We start from the raw sequence: 20,525 nt of genomic DNA, 5'->3' as shown, positions 1-20,525 counted from the left end.
TTCAGTTACTCCCAACAGAAAGTCAGCTTCAACTCAGCGAACTTTAGAAAATGATAGTTCAGAGCAGTAGTGACTCAGTGGGTAGTGAACACTCAATGTAGCTGCTAGGTTTCACCTCAGCGGTCCTGGGTTTGATTCCCAACAGTGGGCCACCAGCTGTGTCCATGTGAACTCTGCGCTCAATAAAAGTCACCAGGAAAACATAAATAAAAACAGATGTTTTTCTAAATTGTATATGCTTCTAAGATTAACACAATTTTGCAATAAACAGTAAACATGAATACTGAGCAGCAGGAGATCGGTAGGTGGATTGGTGCTGCATCTTCTGTGATGCAGGTGCTGTACCAAACTGCTGTGGTGAAGAAGGAGCTGAGCCAAAAGGCAAAGCTCTTGATTTATTGGTTAGTCTACCCTTATCTGTGAACTCAAACTGTGTTCAAACCAAAAGAATGAGATCACAGATACAAGTGGCCAAAGTCAGTTTCTGGGCATCAAGACATCAAGACATCAGCTTTTTTGTAACCTTAAGCTCAAGCTGTGTGTTATGCTTCAGGACAAAGAGCTGAAGCTCAGCTGTAAGTCCACGTCTTAAAGGCTCAACGAATGGCCCAGTCCATGTTTGTGGCATTACCTTAAACATGCTGCTGAGACTTGAAAAACCTCCAGTGTGGTTGAATCAAACCAGGATTGACTAAATGGTTGAACTGAAGTCGAACTGTCGGCGCTCAGTCACATGGTTTTTAGATGTTTGTTTCCACACACACCCTTCAAGGTCCACAAGACACACTGAGCCGATCTCCTGTGAAACCCCTCTGGTTGAAGTATACGTTATGGTGTTTTGTCATATGTGTGGTTTACAACAGTATAGTAAACACAGGAATTATGGCAGAGAGGAAAGTCTATTATAAGTTTGGAGGGGGAGAATAATGACTGATGAGTTAGAATTTTTTTTATTATTATTTCCATGTTAGTAACAAATAAGAACAGAAGACATCGGTGAGACATTCTCCTGCTACATCGGACTAGAACAGAGCAGGGGGAGTTTAATGTTTCAGTAAGTACTTCCTCAAAGTCTCTGCTCCTCAAAGCTATCCATCCTGCTCTGTGGCTGAGAAACCGGCTTGTGGAAGCTGAGTAGCAGCCTGCATAATTCTGACCAATCACACAACAGCTTGTTCCTCACCTCTCTATTTGGCTTCTTAAGAGATAAAACTACAGGTTCTGATTGGTTCTGATACAATGAGATGGAACTTGATGTTGTGGCTCAACTTCTATCCAGTTTTTAATGTCTTTGTGTTCTTGGATTAGAGTTTATCAGGTAAATCGATGTAAATTTTATGGCGCTGTTCTACTCACATGACCACTCAAAGTGCTTTACACTGCAGTCACATTCACCCAACCATGCACCCCCCCCCCCCCCCCACACACACACACACACATTCAAACACTGGTATACAGATGGGAAGGCAAATTGGTACATTAACAACTGACAGGAATCTTCCCCCTACAGTCGGTAACTGTTTTAATACTGACGGATGTTCTAATACGTGACCTTATGATAAAATGTGGGCGTCTGGTATGTAATAACTTTATTACATACCAAAAATTTCTGGCTAGACATTTGCACTGGACACAATACACTTTCATCACTCCAAATAAAGTCACGTTACACACAACACTGCTGAGTTATTGCATGAAGTCATTATCTCATCATTCATACCTGCAGCTATATGTATTAACAAATATAGAAAGAAATTACAATTCAGATTTGATCCCAACGCTGAATAGTAAAAGCTTAATCAGAACCCAAAATAGCTTATTGCAGCACCTACATAGTCGCTCTCACTGAGACGTAAACCAAACAGCACCCTCTGCTGTCCGGTGGAATGTTCTGCTGATTAACAATATTTCCCATAATTTTACAGAAATTTTCACTTTTTTCCCTTGAGTTTTGAGTTATTTTCGCACACAAAACAAGTCAAAATTCAGACCTGCAGGCCCATGTAGGTTTCTCCCTTAATAATCAACACCTTCAGCAGACCGACATGTCTGTGTTGGTCAAGTGTATTGTTTGGTGCATGAGGGTTTACAGAGTGGGGCAGTTCTCAGGAGTTATGCTTGGCCATTAGTTTCAGTGAGAGGAACTCTTAATGCTGCAGTACACGGAACATTTCGGAGATTACCAGCTTCAAACTTTGTGGGAACAGTATGTGGATGGTTCCATCAGTGACTGTGTACAAGGACACTAAACAAAGTAAAGACAGGGATGACTGAGGACAGAGTGACAAAACTTATTTGACGGCAGTCTGACAGAACAGCTTTGGGATGAATTAGAGTGGAGAGAGGAATCCACTCCCAACATCACTGAATCATCAGGCATTGTTAAATTGTTCCCACAAGTGAACCAAACATGTGCAGCCCCACAATTTTTCTCCTGATATCTTGGCTGATTTTTGTTTTTTATTTTCCCATCATGTCAAACTAGAAAGCAGTCTGTTTCAGGTGTGGCCTTAAAATATATCCACAGGTTTAACACAAATGTGTCAACTAACCTATCAGATGTTTATGGAACGTTAGACACAAGTCTTACATTTTGAAAGACAGATATACCTGATACTGACCAAATAGATCAAACTTTTGAATTCAAGGAAAGTTACAAAAAAAAAAAATCAAAAAAATGTTCTTGTTAAATTTTGTGGCATTCAGCAAATAGAAATGATTGTTATAATTCTAATTAAGCAAAAACAAGAAATGTTTGATCTGATTTAACTTCAGACAACGAGAAAGAAAAATACGTTGGTGTCATTTTAATCTCTGTATGTAAATATTTGGTTTTAACTGTACATAAAAATGAAAAAAAAAAATAATTAAACTGAGCAGTTGAAGCAGCTCAGTTGGGCGAGTGTTAGGAAGAACCGTCCCACCCTGCATGAACAAAGTGTGAAAAGTCTGATGTACTTTAGATCTCTAGATCTCTCTACTACATCCAGCAGAGGCAAATTATAAACAATCATGAAACTTTCCAACGGACATGCTAGAGTTCTCTTAACCTGAACTAAAACTACATCTTTACAGCTGCAGTGTGAATTTATTCTATTACAGTTACACAAACACTCTCCTGATAAAACATGAGATTTTCTAAAGCCTGGTCAGACGCCACATCACGAGCAGACAAACCAACAACCCAGATGCTTTGCTGCCACCTGGTGCTTTACTTTGGCATGTGCACTGTGTCCAGATGTGTGACCCGCTTTCCTGTCTGTATTTGGGTTGATGCCAGTGTCTGTCCCTCCTGCTCCCTCCTACGTCCCCATCTTGTCCGTCCTCCCTCCGTGTTTCCCGCAGCTCTTGTCTTCCCGCAGGAGGAGACAGGGACAGTGAGAAGTCATCCACTGCAGGCGGGGACAAGGAGTCGACGCAGTCCAACCAGTCTGCAGCGGAGGATCGTGGGTATCCGTCCTGTGGTGCAGAGCCTGGAAACATGAACTTCCAGTAGGAATCTCCTCTGAACAGATAAACAGAACCTGAAAGAGGGAGAAGAAAGTTACAACAGGGACACGGCTGCACTGATAACCTCAGCAATTTCTAGACGAAAAACTCAGCTAACTTTTTAAATTTATGTTCTTAAAGGGGCAGTATTATATAAAATCACATTTATTGAGCTTTACATCATGTCATAATGTTAGTTCCTCATCTAAAGCATACCAGACGCAGCTCCTCCTAAGAGCTGCAGTTTCTAAGCTTCTGAGCTTCCACCTCTCTGCTCCCCTCAACTCCTCCACTCAGCTCCTTCAGACTAGCCAGCAGCAATCAGCAAACACCTGGTAGAACTGCTCATCTGCTGAGGTCATTATAGGAGCTAGTTCTCAGTGAAACGCTCTTAAAGATGTAGCTACAGGGTTAATAGAGGAGCCATGATGTTATGACTTTCTGAAGGTTTCTGAAGTTTCAGAAAGAGCAGGAGCTTTAAAGACACAGAGGACCAATTTCAAGGCATTAAATTATGGAGCCAAACTTCTTTTAAGACATAATTGATTATAAAGCTTTTTTATTAACAATTGAAGTTTACATAGTTACTTGATTATGCTGTAAATTGAAACCAGGGGCCTGGCTGGAAAACACATAATACTGCCCCTTTAAACAACTGAATTCCACTTCAATTGATTTCTATTCGTATTTAAAATGAGAGCAGAGGTTTCAACTTGTTCCAAGACCATTCACTTCCTCACCGTCGTTGTCGGTGGTGATGCCGCTGACACCGTCCCTAAGAAGCTGACTCCACTTGTCTTCCTGCTTCTCTTCCTCTAAATCTCCCACTTTTCCCCACACAGGTCCTTCCTCTGGATCCCACACCACAGCCCACTGTCCAGATCCCGGCACTGCATCATCATCATCATCATCATCATCAGGTTCTCCTGCAGTCAGGCTCACCCCCATCCGGAGAGCAGTCAGGGGCCGAGGGTAGCCGTCCTGAAGGGCCAGATCCCTGAACAGCCAGAACTTGGAGCCTGCAGCAGCACACACAGCGGCCAGGTAAGGCAGCTGAAGCAGTATGTGTGTACTGTAAAAGAGTTCACACCCACTGGACATTTTAACATTTCATCACATGACAACCACAGACCAGTGGCTCCTTGGACCTCCCTCAGTGGCTCTAAATAACTTTGACTAAAAGTGATAAAGAACCAACTAATGTTCACTAGTTGGTTCTTTATCAACATTGATATAACTATGTATGTATAGCGATATAGCTATATGTACTTGTTATATAGCTATCACAAATACAGTCCAGATGTCAGCAACAGGGTCAGGACAGAACACTGCACAGGTAAACATGTTAAAACGGTGGGGTGTACCGCTGATGAAGATGATGGCGTGATCTGAACGCCTCTCCAACACGGCGTCCAGGCGCAGCAGGTCAGGGGGCAGACCCCTCCACAGCCTCCTGACCCCAGCGCCACGCCCTGACACCAAACCCCCACCGTTCACCCGCCACACCGTCAGGCCTGCAGCGACAACAACGGACACATGATGTCACACAAATGTTATCATTCTGGAAGGTACAAAACTGGAGGAAGAGTTTCTAGTTGTTCCTCCAGGATGTGTTCATAGGATGCAAGATCAGCAGCTTAAATAGGAAACATTAGCTTCAACACACTGAAGGATGATGTTTATAAAGACAGAGATTTATATAAAAGATATATCGGGTTTATTTACTGTTGTTGTTTTTTTTAGTCTTTCTGTCTTTTTGAGCTATAAATGTTTTCAGAAGCACATGCAGTTAACTACTGTTGCTATAAGCTGCAAGCTCAATTGTAGCTCTTCTGGAAAAAATGAAGAGACCACTTAAAATGATCATCTTCTCTGTTTTTACTTTTTACAGGTTTATGTTTGAGTAAAATGAACATTGTTGTTTTATTCTATGAACTACTGACAACATGTCTCTGAACGTCCAATCAAATATTTAGTATTTCTTTGTAGAAAATGAGAAATGGTCAAAATAATAAAAAGGAACTCAAATAATGCAAAGAATAAAGTTCATGTTCATTTGGAAACAACAATACTAATGTTTTAACTGAGGAAGAGTTCAGAAATTAATATTTGGTCAAATAACCAGGATGTTTTCAATGGCGTTCAGTGTAGTGGATCTTCATTTCTTCCAGAGCTGTATATATTGAAATAGATAATAACATGTTTAATTTATTTATTATTTCCAACTTTTCTGATGGAGCCACAGCAGCTTTCAAACCTTTGAAGAAGAAAGTCTCTCCTCTTATCTTTGCCACAGCATCAAAGCTGGTGTTACAGCGATCTATGGGAGGGCTGAAGGGACAAAAACAGAGTCAAAGGACTCACGGTGATTCATTTGGTGCCATAAATGGTGTAAACTTTCTTTTGTGTCCATTTCCATCACTCACACACTTCATGACTCTGTGCTGATCCTACATGTGGTCACTGCAAACTACTTCTGTTACGGTCAAAGTGTCAATCAGTTCCATTTCAGCTCTACTATACTGTGTTACATACAACTACTACAATGAACTCACCCTGGGTTTCCTTGGCTGCGTTTAAACTCTCTTAAGCCTTGAATGTACAACTTCCTCTGAGCTCAGTGCTATCACTAGCCTTCAAGAAAGACTATGAAAAATTAACTTAGATAGAATTGTAGCTGTAAACACTGCAAGCATTTAGAATGAATGGCTAATCCCAACTCCATGACTCCACATTGTGACTTTCTCCCAGTTTGTCTTGTACAGGTCGTACCCATGTCTGTGATGGTGGTGATGGGCTCTGTGGTGCAGCTTAGGCTTCTTTGTGAGACGAGGAGCATCTGTCGGCAGAAGCTGGTTCCTTTTACCTGCAGCAGAAATTAAAATACGTTTAACTTGGGATGGGATTATTCACATAAAATTCTTAAAACCACAGTAAAAACTCAGCCAACACCTCCTGCAAACACAGTAAAAGAAACTGCCATGAAGCGAAGGGAATGTTGAGCAAGAAAACATGCAGACAGGCAGCTGTGTCTGCAGAGCTTACAAGGTATTCTGGGAAAGGAAATGGTGCAATCAGTTCCACATTTCACCAGACATTTCCTTTCCTCTGATCCTCTCATGCTTTACAATACAAGGCTTTGACATGGGATGGCAGGGTAATGTGGAGGTTAAAGCTGACAGCCAACAGCAGTCAGTAACAGCAGCTGTCAGACCCGCCAACATACTCTATTGACCACTTAGGATGCATTCACATCAGCCCCTTTTAGTTTAACTTTAGTTCATTTGCGTAGAAAGTTTGGTTCATTTGTGGAGGTTTGAATGTATAATCAAACTCTGATGAGGATCAAAAACATGAATTCTGGTCCACCTAAAAACCAAGATCTGGGTTCAGTTAAAGTGAACTGGTGCAGCAGTTCATATGTGAACACTAAGCAAACCGGAGACTGCTCTAAGAGTAGGAATCAGATGGTACCACAGGGAATTCTGGGTAAATACAACCAAAATATAATCAAGCAAGTCTAGCACTAGAATTAGCGCATGGTGTTTTACCAAAGACAAAAGAGAAATCCTATAGCCGCTAAAGATCTGACACCACTCTAGTTTCATATACATTTTGCAAAGAAGGAAGTTGCTCTCAGTGTCTTCAAAGGTTTTTGTGTTGCTTCTCTGAGTGGTTCCTATCACCACTCAGGTGGGGTAAAGAGGTTCTTCAAAGGGTTTGGTTTGTTTGACTCAGTGCAGTGTGAAAGCAAACCGCACCAGCTGAAAATGGAACAAACATAATTTTCGTCCCAAAGTTGACAATTGAACTCAGCGTGAAAACACTTTATTGTAGTCGAAACCCTTGCCTGTTTTCATTCCAGCGCAGGCAGATGCTCTGATATAATACAAGTATAATAATATTTATACTGTCAAGAGCAGGGGTGCCCAAAGTCGGTCCTCATGGGCCGGCAACCTCCATGTTTTAGTTCTCTCCCCGTAGTAACAACCTCTTCAGCAGGTCAATGTTCTTCTTAGGCCTCTAATCAGCCATCATTTGATCCGGGTGCATTAAACCAGGGAGAGAACTAAAACAGGCAGGATGCCGGCCCTCCAGGACCCACTTTAGGGACCCCTGATCTAGAGGTTGCAAAGATATGTTTTAGTTCATCTATCTTGTACTTCCTTACTATTGTAAGGAAGTACAAGATTAAAGATTGTCATGTGTTAGTGATGCAGTGATGTTCCTACCATAGATGTGAGTGATGTGCTCCAGATCTTGCTGTCCCAGGCGGTAGTGCAAAGGGTCTCCAACAGGACCCTGGTAGTATGGCCTCATCACCGAGTGGCGGGACGAAGAGTGGGCCAGTCCCAGAGCATGACCAAACTCATGGACCAACACTGTAAACAGGTCCGTGCCCTCATAAGCTGGAGGGGAATATACACAGATAAACCAGAGTTATTACAAAGTAGATGTGTCTCTTAAAGTTTGTTTCCGATCACAACATGGTGCTGTTGGACAGAAATGAACCAACTACAAACCAAGAACCTTATACATTGTCAAAACAAGCAATATTCTCAATTCAAAAAAACTCTTTTTGCTGTAAAAATGATTGAATTAATATACATATGAACTCAACAATCAAGATATTTATTGTTTTTAATATGGTGTTTGTTCAACCACCATCAGACTGGTGCAAAGTGGTGTTAGAGTCATACAAAGAAGATTAAAGAAGTTCCATGGAACTTCATGAACAAATCTGTCTTTGGAAGCGTGGACCATAGATGGTGCAACGGCGTATTGGGGCCATTGTAGAAAAATAGGAGTACACTTACATAAAACAAGGGTGAGATTATTCTCAGAAAAAATTGCTAGAAAAAAACAGAAATTTTGACATTAATTCTTCCCTTGTTCATTCTAGAAAATTTCAAAAATTATCAGTTAGTTCTCTTTTTTTATCTACACTGGACCCAACAAGTCATTTTGTTGGGCACGTTAGCATTGGGGACATCTGTGGTTAGCACTGAGATGCTATCTTAAGCTTGAGTATCTTTACTGACTGTCTAACTCCTTTTAGCACAAGTTGAACACAACAATTGTCTTTTCCAGCGTCCAATCAGATCAATTTTTCAAGCTAAAACTAATCACATGATCCAAGTGTAGCTCGTTCGCTTGGCTTATGTTGTTTTCAAACAACATTGATTGCCAGATTTACGGCGTACCAAAAATGATACAGTGTGCATGTAAAAAAAGAAAATGCAATTAATTGCGTCAAAAATTTTAACACTATAAGCTTCTAACTTCAAATCCAAATGAAAATGTTAATGTTCCAGCCCTGGTAAAAATATTTAAATATAGCTAATTAACTTGCAGGCAATAGTAAAACAATACTTCTCTGGTCTTCAAACAGTCATGCAGATTTCTATTTAAAGCCCGACTACTGGAGTCTTTTTGCCAACAGGCATGCAATGGTGAATTGATATGTGTAAAATGCCATCTGCCCAGGGCACCATTCTCTTTGGGGAGAGCATAAACACTCTAAAATGAAGGTATTATTTATGTTTTGTTTTTTATTAATAAATAAGTGCAGCCTGACCTGGCTGTCTGAAAGCCCACTCCTCCTCTGCATCCAGATGAACTCCTCCTGCCCTGGCAGGATCTGAAGGGAAGAAAGCATGACCCACTGCTCCACCCGCTCCATCAAAGGGATAGCCATCACCATGGTAACCTTGGAGAAAGTCTACCTGCAGGTCAGCTGCCTCTGGGCTGCCCACCTGGATGAAAGACAAATAAACAGTGTACAGCACCCAACAAAAGTATCCATGGCAACAACAAACTTTAGCACTTCACTGGCATTTTAGTCGATAGAAATATTTTGGCCCCCTGCCTCAATAATCTGCACAACATTCTTTCACTGAAACCTAATAATCCAGGCTTTTATCCAATTAGAGGTTTGTCCCTATGTGTTTCATAAAATCCAAGAAGTGAATTTCCTATTTTATTTTATTCAATGTGCCTACCTCATGGAATTCCAGCGGCGTTGGCTCTGCCCAGACTCTCAGAGCATAGAAGACCAGAGAACGAACCATCTCCCTGGACAGGTGTGAAGAGGAAGGGTAGGAGTGCAACCTAAAAAGGTGAAAATACTCGTGTGAGTAGGAGCAAATGGAAAAGTGAAAGAGAAATAATAATTGCCTTTTTATAGAGCTCAATAATGCACGTTTTCCTTACATACAACATAGGCCACAGGATCTGTGCTCAGTAATAAACTCAGCAATGTTATCAACCTTTCAAACATTTACCAAAATAAAAAGAAAGGACAATGTATCAGCCTAAACTGTGTAATATCAACGGTACTTCAAAGCACACCACCACAACACAAATATCAGTTCTGTATTATTTTGAGGTCAACATGACATCAACATTAATTTTTTTATCCTCAGCCTCAAATTTTTTTATTTTTTTTTATAAAAACAGAAGTAGTTTTTATTTGTAAAGTAACTAAAAGTGACCAGGAAGAGGTTTTAGTTTACTGGATAATGTTACTCCATCTGGGTTCAGGACTTTCCACTCTTTAACCAGCTAGACAACTAAATCCAAACATGATTCCACTAAAAGTCTAAATGTGGTCAGACCTCTCCAAAAGACCAAACATAATATGAAACAAACACTACTACACATAACTGCAACATATAGTGTGACAGTTGTTGTTCCTTTAATGAAGCAACATTGGTTGTCACGAGCTATTGACACTTCGCAACTACTTCACCTAACCACGTTGAAGCACCATGATGGATAGGGAACAGAATGTAGTTATTTTCCTAAGTTGTTATTGCCAGTTTAGCCGTGGCTTCTAATTGTTCAAGTCTGTAGAAGTACCACACCTATTTGGGATAGTTATAAAGTGAGTAGCTAACTTATAAACCAACCCATACCTTCTCTCTACTGAATTATGTGTTCATTTGATCAAATTCCTGACTTTTCTGAATTCATGCAACATGATTTATTCCACTATGTCACAGACAACATTTCCCTTTACACCGGAGGAGACTTAAAAGCATACAAAGGTCTAAATGCTAACCAGTTTTTTTGTACATGCTAAGCAGCATGATAGTGGGCCATTTTCTTACTATTGAGGGCTGCCAGTTCTTATGATTGACAGCTGTTATCCATCACCGTCTTCTTTCCTCATCAGAAGGTTTATGATAAAATGTAAAGATTGAACGTCAAGTGCAAAGGGTAAGTAGAGACACACAAACTGCTGGGAATTCACTACAGCTACAGGATACAACTCTATTGCTGCTCTCAAATTTAGGCTACACTGCAAGTTTTGGTATCCTGGACGAGCCCCCAATTTCTAATCTGATCAGACCCTTTTGACTCCAACATGAAATGCAAGCCTAACACTCTCTTTTAAGCCAGACCTAGCATGCCTCCCCTTGGTCTAAAAAGGCGATATTTACCATTTTTTTGGTGACATGAATGATACACACCAATGTACAATTAGGCAGAGTAAGAATAATTATAGACTTCCATCCAACCTCCAGTTTATGTTCCTGCGGGCCCACATGGAGACAGATCTCCTCCTCTTCCGTATCTCCTTCCCCTGCTGGAAGACCAGTGACTTGGACGGTTCGTCTTGGTCAGGAAGGGAACAGCGTGGGCTCTTCATCAGTGCCAGTGTCTCTTCATCTAGACAGTCCAAGTACAGAAAGATACATTCACATTTAAACCTTGGGTCAGAGGAGCAGATCAACCGTCAGTCCAACATTGAATGTTGTCCTCACCTAAAACTCCAGAGTCTTTGAGGCCGGCAAACATTTGCATGGCTTTGACAGCGTCAGTGACAGCTGTCCAGGCCTGCAGCTGCCCAGTAGAGGAGTCCGACGGGGGCAGGTAGCCATACTTGATCAGCCAATCCTACAGAAGAGAACAGTCATTTCTGCCTCAGTTATTTAATTAGGCATATAAAATCCTTGTCTTGTTTTGGTTAATGAGCCACCCCAGACTTGGTAGGACATTGTCTCTTTGGATCCCTGAAACTTCAATTTAAAGTCAGAAATCTGTTAATGAAAAGTGATTCTCAGATTATTTCTCATTTTATTGGGTTCATTCTTCTCAGTGTAAGTCTATCTTTGTGAACTAGACTACAGCCTACCTCTGAACGCTGTATATCTACCAAATAAGACGTACTTCTTGTCTGAATTGGTGAAACTATTTGTCTTCAGATATATTTCACAAATGCGCTGCTGTATCAAAATAATGTGACCTAAATTCACAGATTAAATATTGTTTAATTAAAAACTATCTCTGTTATTTTACCACCAGCTGGGTGCTCTCATCTTCGGTGGGTGTAGCGGGTTGAGACGAGGGAGTTGGGGTCACACTGGCAGCAGAAGCTGTCTGCATCCATTCATTACTCAGGCACAGGATGAAAATCCACATTTTCATCTTGGTTGCATGATTTTTGTACAGGAAGACTCAGCGCTCGCTCTCAGAGGACAGTCAGCCAGATCTCCATCCCTGGTGGAACACAAAGCAACTGTAGCGTTATTGTCAGAATGTTCATCATTCAGCTATTTGGCTCAAAATAAAATGAAATAACAGAAGATATTAGCAACTAACAATTATTTAATCAATCAAATTTTTCTATCAATTTTTGGGAGGATTAACTGATTAATTTTTGCACTAACCAAGAATTAATTGAATAGGAAAATGTGCTTAATAGGAGATTTTATTTTTCACAGAATTTGAACCAGGTGAAGTTAAAATTACAACTTGAGGACTTCTGGGTAGAACAGACTTAGAAAGAAAGTTTTTATCTTAAATCTAAATGTATATATATTTTTTGTATCGTTTTTGCTTAGTTACTTGTAGCAAATAGTCTTTTTTGAGGCTACTCAAAGAAAGGCCAGTTCATGATTAATGGATTGCTGTAATAGTTGATGCTCATTTAAAAACTCAATTAATCAGGATTAATCAGGGTTAATCTGATTAATCGCCTCAGTCCTATATCATAGGGCTGAACACCATGAGTGGATGTAATAAAACATTTTCTTACTATGGTCTAGTAAGGTATCAGCAATGTTCTAAAATGGCCCCAAAACACAAATTGTTTTTTTTTTTTTTTGTTTTTTTTTTTTTGTCAAATTTGCTAATTTAGTTATATTAGACATGGACCCTTTCATTGTAAAACATGGAAAATACATAAAAATACAATACATATATAAAATACAATACATATATTGCAAGTCATCTATGGGTCAAATGAGGACAAAGCCTCTTTTTAAAAAATCTAAATTACTTTCCATAAGTCTGTTTGAAAGCTTAGAATCTTTTAATCTTCAGGGAGGCTTTGGAAGAAAAAACACATTTGAGTTGTTTGCAATGTCTAAAACTTTAAGATGACCTCACATCTGAGCACAGTCTGAATTTGTACCAGGACATTTTGTTTATGAAGAGTCTTGAACATTTGGATGGTTGTATTAAACCCTCTGGTGTACCATCAAACTGGCAGACAGGTTTTCACTTACTGGTCAGAAGCTACATGGTTCATAAGCCTGCTAAAGCTAGCAGCCTCAGCCACAGTGTTTAGTTTGTTTGTCAACTTGCTTTTTTAATCCACACTGTGATCCGTATTGTCTGGCTTCAATCTGCCAATACTGCTGCCACGGCGATGCTGAGATCTCATCTACCAAAGAGCTCCTCTTCCTCTGGGTGCATGACGACTCCTGATTAAGTCGTCAGCTGCTGTTGGCATTATGCTGAAGCTGCTCAAGCAGTTTAGGCTTATTTTAGAAGCTTGTAACATGCTGCATATTACCAAAGGGATTGTTATGATTTTCTATTTTCCATATGGGGAATTGAATTTGACCACTAACCCTAACCCCAAAAATCATGTTTTTTTTTAAGGGTTTTTTAGCACTAGTGGCCTTTATATTTTTATATGAAAGTGCTGAAACAGGAAAGTAGGTAAAGAGAGAGAGGGAAGACATGTGGAAAAGGTCACCATTCCAGGAATCAAACCTGCGACAGCTGCATCAAGGACTAAAGCCTCCTTATGAGAGTTGGATTTAACCCCTGCGCCACCACAGCATCCCAGATATCATCTAAAGTTCCAGAGGCATTTTAAGACGTGTTTGTGGCTCAAGCTACTGCACAAATTTGTTTTTTAAAGGGAAACCAATTTACAAAATTACTACATGTATGTATGTATGGATGGATGGATGGATGGATGGATGGATGGATGGATGGATGGATGGATGGATGGATGGATGGATGGATGGATGGATGGATGGATGGATGGATACTTAGGGGCTTCATACGCAGCGAAACCTCAGACCGGGTTCAATATATTGTACACTAGGTGGAGAAATATACATCTTTTCGTAATTTAAAAAAAATAAAGAAAGAAGAGTGTGTCAAATTAGTCAACATGCCAAAAAACTGAAAGGACAAAGAGAAAGGTGGAGCTAAAAAAATATAAAGAGCCACTGCAGGACAGATATTTCCTTTCTTTCTTTCTTTCTTTCTTTCTTTCTTTCTTTCTTTCTTTCTTTCTTTCTTTCTTTCTTTCTTTCTTTCTTTCTTTCTTTCTTTCTTTCTTTCTTTCTTTCTTTCTTCTGCACCAAATCTACATCTAATTCATCTGTAGCAATGTGGAACGATCACTGTGGTGACGTCTTTCCTTAGGATTACACTCACTTCTTAAGATCAACAGATCATGGTCCAAACGTAATTCCCTCCATGATGTAACTGAGTGCTTTCAAAGTTATTTCAGTTTAGAGCAAAACAAAATTTGTTCTGACTGGGCCACAGTGGAAAAAACTCACTGGCCGTCCCTGACATCTGATTGGCTCCCTCTGAACTTTTATGTTGTTTCTGATTCACCCATAAATCTGACTCACAAGCATTATCCCCTAACAACAGTGATGGATTTCACAGCTCCTTCTTTTGGGCCACTGGAAGTTAATTTCTGCTTCAAAAAACAATCTATTTGGACTATGGTGTTCAAATTGTGTTAGATGAAGTTAGCCTGTCGGCTCTTCAAGCGTAAAATAGCATCTCAATGCTAAACATGCAACCGCAGCACAAACAGCCCCAAGGCTAATGTTAGCAGCTACAGTCCACATTTCCAAAGAAGTTCCATAAATGATCAGAAAAGCAGAATGGATAGACTAACACTTTGAATCTAAGTAACAGATTAAAATGACTAAATATCTTAGTTGTTGAGTTTATATGTATATTTATTCAATAACTTAGTGGGTGCACATCCCTGATTCAACAGCAAAAAAAGGTTACTGCTTGGGTGTACAGCCCATCAAGACAAAACGACAATGAAATGCCACCAATAACATGTCAGTATTTTGGGTGTTAGCTACTCAAAAATCTGGAACAGGACAATTTTCCATGAATAATTTAAAGTTGCGTTCTGCAGAAAAATCTACAAATGGCTGAATCAGCAGAAATGGAAAACAAACAGGCAGGGGTCGATCATATATCAACCAAACCAAGGTAGTTCCTGGCTTAAATATTCTGTAAGGATTCACAAAAATCAAACTTTTATGTTGAGAATGATTGTTTGAGTTGAATAAAATGTCATGTGACTACAGCACCAGAAAGCAGAACCCCACTTTAAATGATATATTTTAATACAAAAGTGACCAAGTAACGAGTTCTTCACTGAAGTCCTCAGAGTTGATTCTCCTGGAAGCAGAGAAACATGTTCACAAACAGGAGGAGACTACTCATCTACTCTCTCCTGGAGCCTCTCTTCCCCCAGTCTTTCTGTCAGCTTTGCCCATTCAGATAAAGAGGAAGCAGCTTTCACTTGGCTCCACTCTGCAGGATTAAAAGAAATAAAAAAACTGCTTCCTCCCCTGATCTCAAGCCAACTTTTATCGCGTCTTTGTCTCTGCTTTTCCCAGGAAATATCAGCTAGAACACCTTCACCTCGCAATGTCACTCCAACACAATTGAGTCAATGCTGCGAGTGAAAGAAGCTGACGGGAAACATTTGTACTGTAGCCCCACTGGGGGTGGAGAAGTGAGGGGATGCAATCAGAAGATGGAAGGGAATTAGCATAGAGTAGAGAGGGGAGAGTGCTGCTGAGTGGGAGTGTGTGTGGGCGTGTGTGTGGCTGTGTCGGGTTGAAGATGCTTCATTTAATTAAGTTAGAGGGTTCCCAGTTTCAAAAAGGATGGGAGGGAGGTACAGACGATGAATGAATGAACGAGTGCAGCTTTGAGAAAATGAATTGAAAGGCGAACAGAGAGGAGGTCAGAAGACAGCTAACATTCCCATTTAAACACAACACACAGACTTGTGCTGCTGTGAAGGTCCCGTCACGCTAAATCATACATTCATGATTTAGCAAAGGCTACTGAGGACTGCAGAACTTGTTGCAAACTAGTTCAAAGTTCACTTCTTACATTATTTACAGATTGAGGGAAATAAAACGCCTGTCAGGTTTAGGTAATTATTTTGTTCAGGGGAAAAGGACACAAGAGTTTGGTGCTATAGCCCACTCCGCCATGATGGACGTGAAAACTACCTATGTGTACATTAACCTGTCAAAACAGACAGCTGGTAGATTAATATTGGTTTTATTTAGTTAACTTCACTGTAAAAACAGTTACAGGAAGCTGCATGGTTGGATTCCCAAAACAGACGAGGATTTGCTTAGCAAATGGTTCTCATGAACTGATGGTCTCTATTAACCATCAGTTCATAAGAACCATTTGCTTAGCAAATGGTTCTTATGAACTGATGGTCTCTATTAACCATCAGTTCATAAGAACCATTTGCTTAGCAAATGGTTCTTATGAACTGATGGTCTCTATTAACCATCAGTTCATAAGAACCATTTGCTTATCAAATGGTTCTTATTTTAGCTTTGCTGCTCAGCATTTGCAGCTTAGCAGCAAACACTTTTTAAACAGTCAACTTAAATGAAAAGCTGAAATTAAAATAAGCTTCAATTTTTAAAACTGAAAACAAATGTCCAAAATTAACATTAGTATTACAACTACAAACTCCAACTTGGATCTCAGATATTTCTGTCCTACCCTGACCTTGGTGTTGATCTCTGGTCCAGTCTGGTTGTACAGGTCAACAGAACGTGGTGAAGCAGCCACCAGCATCCGTTCCTGGATCCTGTCAGTTCATGCTGGCTGTCTGAGATGCTCATGGTTTCTGCTCCTCATCTCAATTCATTTGTTAGTTTTTGACTTGTAAACCACTGATTCTGCTGCATTCTGCTGCACACACTGAAGGCAGCCCAAGTAGCACCTGCTTTACAACACTTAGCATTACTTTACATCATTTTCCCTACATTTTAACCACCAGTGTGTGGTTAAAATGTGGGGAAGTGAAGAAGTGAAATATAAAATGATGCAAACAGACTGACAGCCACTGTAAATCAGCTGTGCAGTAATTTTGTCTTTATCTGCCCAGACGCCAACAGTTCACCATCTGCCGCTGTAGTCTCACATCACACAGCCCTCTTCTTCCAGACACACCATGCTGCCATCAGACATAAACTTGGTTCTTGTAGAGACTCCAAACTGCCCCCCAGACACCCCTCAGCTCCCCTCACCCCCCGGTCACTGCAGCCAGTCTGAACCGAGGCAGAAAGCTACAGAATCGTTTCTCCTGCTTACCTTCCTGCTCCTGCTCATTCTCTGTGTCTGGCCCCCTCTCCAGCTCTCTTTATCTGCTGCAGGATGAACAGATGGGTCCTTTCTCTTGTCTAGCTTCTTCTTCTTTCTCTCAAAGCTTCATCTCTAACCTCCTCCCCTTCTCCCCCCTCATACACACCCTGACTGCCCCCTCTGCCTCTAACCCACCCACTGTCAAAACCATGGTGACAAATGTAGCCTCACTTCATGCCCTTCATTGGTCACTTTGCACTATTGACTTTTCGTAAACATCAGAGCATATTTGACCAATATGGAAATGAAATAAATAAATAGAAATAAATAAAAAAACCTGAAACAATTAGTTAGAAGGCAGAATGCTGCCCCGCACGCAGGAACAAGCAGTGGACTCAGCAGGGAGGATTAGTGTGTGTTACACAGAAAAGATAGGCTTTGTGAGTGAGTGTGTGTGCAACATCTGCATGTATCTTCACTCATGATGCCATCAACATTTTCCTCCCAATCCTCTTAACGTGAGGATTAAAACAGAAGTAAAATGAAGTCGAACAGATTTGTCACTCCATCCCTTCCTGTCTGCTCCGGCCTCTCATGCTGCTTCTTCATGTTTAAGCTACTGAACCAACTGTTAGACAGCAACGCGCCATGACCTGCTTCTGTATTCACCGCTCACATGCAGCTCACTCTCCCTATGAAAGCATCTACGTGACGCAAAGTTGGAAAACCCTTTCGAGCGGCTGTGTCTCTGTAATAACAACGTTTGTTCCTGGTTTTTCTTTATTGCTACAGATTGGGACACATCGATGCTAATACTGTTTCTTTCTTTGTTGGGTTCCCTGGCCTATTAACTCCCACCGAGTCCCACTGGGATCATTACGCTCCATCTCCTCTGAGTGTGGAGCTGGATGGTGGTTTAGCAGGAAACCCGACTCTTTCTGCAGTTTCACACACATCTGACACGTTTCCTTCAGACACAGATCCTCATAGATTTTACAGAGTCTTAAAAAACTTTTCAATCCTCTTTGACTTTTATGGACTTTGTATATCTTTGGGATATTAAGTGTAATACTTTGAGCTTTTGCTGCAATCATGTTTCTCCACTCAAAAAAAGTGTGACCTGGCCACATTTATGTCTATTGAATAAATACTAATAGGCTGTCTGTAGATGCTAATTATATTGTTTTAAGAAAATTCAGGGTATTTATGTATTGCATTTTACTTACTAATGTGTAAATACTATCAGCTTAAAATGACTAAGTTGAATGAAATTATATTTTATCAGTAAGGTCAACAATATCAAATAATCGATCAATACTACCCAAAGTAAATTGCCATTCTTACAAATCTATTCAGTTATTTTAATTGTCACTTTGAAAAACAGGCTATCTGTTAGTTGGACTTGATTTTATTGCATTTTCAATCAACTCTCATTGTTGGTCACCATGTCAAGTAATATTAATTAAAAATGTACAGCTGCAGGTCCCAGCTGCCACACTCCACATTTTCTTAAAAAATGTGTGGCACACTTGCTTAAAATCAAATCACTTTCTGATCTGATCTTAATGAGTAAAAAAATAAAAATAAAAATGCGTTTTTAATTTTCTTTACATACAAAGGTTTCAGCCACAACCATTGCATTTGCTGTTTTATCATTTCTTTTTATGTTTTAATCTTCTACGTTTTCCATGCTTGTTTTCATTGTAAAAGAACTTTGTCGTTTTTGACTTGTGAAAGCAGCTACATGAATAAAGTTTACCCAGTCTTACAGAAATATGGAAATCCATCTTTAACCTTAACAAAGTGATGGATAGCATTAGATTTGCTTGTTAATTTTGAAATATCAGCTGCTCACAGTGTAACACACATATGCAGGTGTAAAACTGCGTTAACAGATATGTCAGTAAAAAAAACCCTCATCAGGATGGATGCTTGGGTCCTTTCACAATGCAACTTTTTGAAAGTCTAAAGTCTATTAAACGTTTCCTCTGTCACCATGACAACAGACTACTTCCTTCTGAATGCAGCTGCTGGGAAGGGTCAAAGGTGACTTGGGGTTAATGGGTGATGGAAGCTGGATGGGGGATCTTGTTATATATGTGAAAGGAGCTGTGTGTCTGTGACTGTGAAGGACTCATTTAGTTGTTGCCCATAGCAACGAAAAGCCTGCCCCCCTTTTTTATTTTTACACACTCCGTGCTGCGTCTGTTGCTCTGAATGACCCTCTCCCAAGTTCACCACAGATGGATCCCTTCTGAGGACCACATGACAATTTTACTAATAAAGCCGTTCATGGGTCAGAGGATGGCATATTGTCTCAGTGTCCATCAGTGTAACAATTACCCAGATCTGTGATGATGTAACCCTGCGGCTGATGATCAAATGCTGGTGAGCCACCAGTGATGCACTGGGCCAGAGAGGACCAGGGTCAGGGCTTCAGACCAACAATAAGAGCAGTGTGGAAGTGAACTGTGATTATTAATGTGCATGTCAGAACTGTTCAATCCATCCATTTATTCGTTGTCTTTGCCCTCTTAAAGTTCTGGAAAACCCAGACTCTCCCCAGTGATGTCTCCACATCTTCTGCTCACTGGACCAAATCAAAACGTTCCCAACTGAGAAGGAGAAGAGATGGAAACCTCTTTCCCTGAGTTCTAGGTAGAACCATCTCAACTGACTGTTCAATGTGGACAAGCATTTGGCTTTACTCAAAACTAATAGCTTCTGATTGTGTGTCCAGAGCAAAGCTTGCCAAAAAAATAGAGCTGGAAACATTGTAAACAGGTTAAAAAAAATTATAATAAAATAAGTTCAAATACATATTCAGTGTAAAAAGACATATATTTTTTTCTCAATGTCAGAAGTTAAATCTGACCAAATTTCTCTTGATTTAGGTAAGTTAAAATTACCAAGCATATTTTTGTTTCCTAAATGCTAAAAAGAAACTTGGAAAGAACATTTTTTAGAGATTTTTTGTAACTTTCTCCATTGTGTATTTCAGTAACTGAGTTCACTTAATGACACATGCTATAAAGATTTTTTGCTCATAGACTGAGGTGTTTCCACCTTTAGCTCTGTTAGTTATGTATTCATTCGCTATAAACGATATTGTTGTTAAAACATTACATCAGACCAATTCAAAAAACAGACATCAATGGGCTTCTACTTTTTTCTATTTATCCACTTGCAGTTAGAGTGTACTGGATAAAGTTATAAAGTTCTCCAAAAGGAATATCAATAGTAATTTAAAGACATAAAGTGTTTTAATGTTCGAATAATTTACTATGCGAAAAAAAAAAATCCAGCTGGAGATGCCGGGGATTGAACCCGGGGCCTCATACATGCAAAGCATGCGCTCTACCACTGAGCTACATCCCCTGGCGGAAGCACATGGCGGAATT

General features: G+C 40.1%; 1 protein-coding gene and 1 non-coding gene across 3 annotated transcripts; both read right to left on the bottom strand.

Moving 5' to 3' along the window:
* Positions 1–1,473: 1,473 nt before the first annotated feature.
* Positions 1,474–17,244, bottom strand: mmp17b (matrix metallopeptidase 17b). Of its 2 annotated transcripts, none has more exons than XM_044126682.1 (12): positions 17,134–17,244; positions 11,794–11,994; positions 11,259–11,391; positions 11,013–11,163; positions 9,492–9,600; positions 9,068–9,245; positions 7,722–7,898; positions 6,262–6,355; positions 5,747–5,820; positions 4,854–5,003; positions 4,230–4,508; positions 1,474–3,524 (listed from the first exon to the last, which is right to left on the bottom strand). In XM_044126682.1, the coding sequence occupies exons 2-12, from the start codon at positions 11,920–11,922 to the stop codon at positions 3,139–3,141; spliced, it is 1,860 nt and encodes a 619-aa protein (XP_043982617.1). In that variant the 5' UTR covers positions 11,923–11,994; positions 17,134–17,244; the 3' UTR covers positions 1,474–3,138. The 2 variants fall into 2 exon arrangements, with proteins under 2 accessions (XP_043982617.1, XP_043982616.1); XM_044126681.1 differs by having other exon boundaries at positions 11,794–12,013; positions 17,134–17,226.
* Positions 17,245–20,430: 3,186 nt separating this feature from the next.
* Positions 20,431–20,502, bottom strand: trnaa-ugc. Its single transcript has one exon. It is a non-coding gene; the product is annotated as a tRNA-Ala (tRNA).
* Positions 20,503–20,525: the final 23 nt, after the last annotated feature.

The sequence above is a fragment of the Gambusia affinis genome, linkage group LG09 (assembly GCF_019740435.1).
Source record: "Gambusia affinis linkage group LG09, SWU_Gaff_1.0, whole genome shotgun sequence".
Taxonomy (NCBI): domain Eukaryota; kingdom Metazoa; phylum Chordata; class Actinopteri; order Cyprinodontiformes; family Poeciliidae; genus Gambusia; species Gambusia affinis.
Note: the sequence above shows the minus strand (reverse complement) of the source record. Positions and strands in the feature narration are given on the sequence as shown.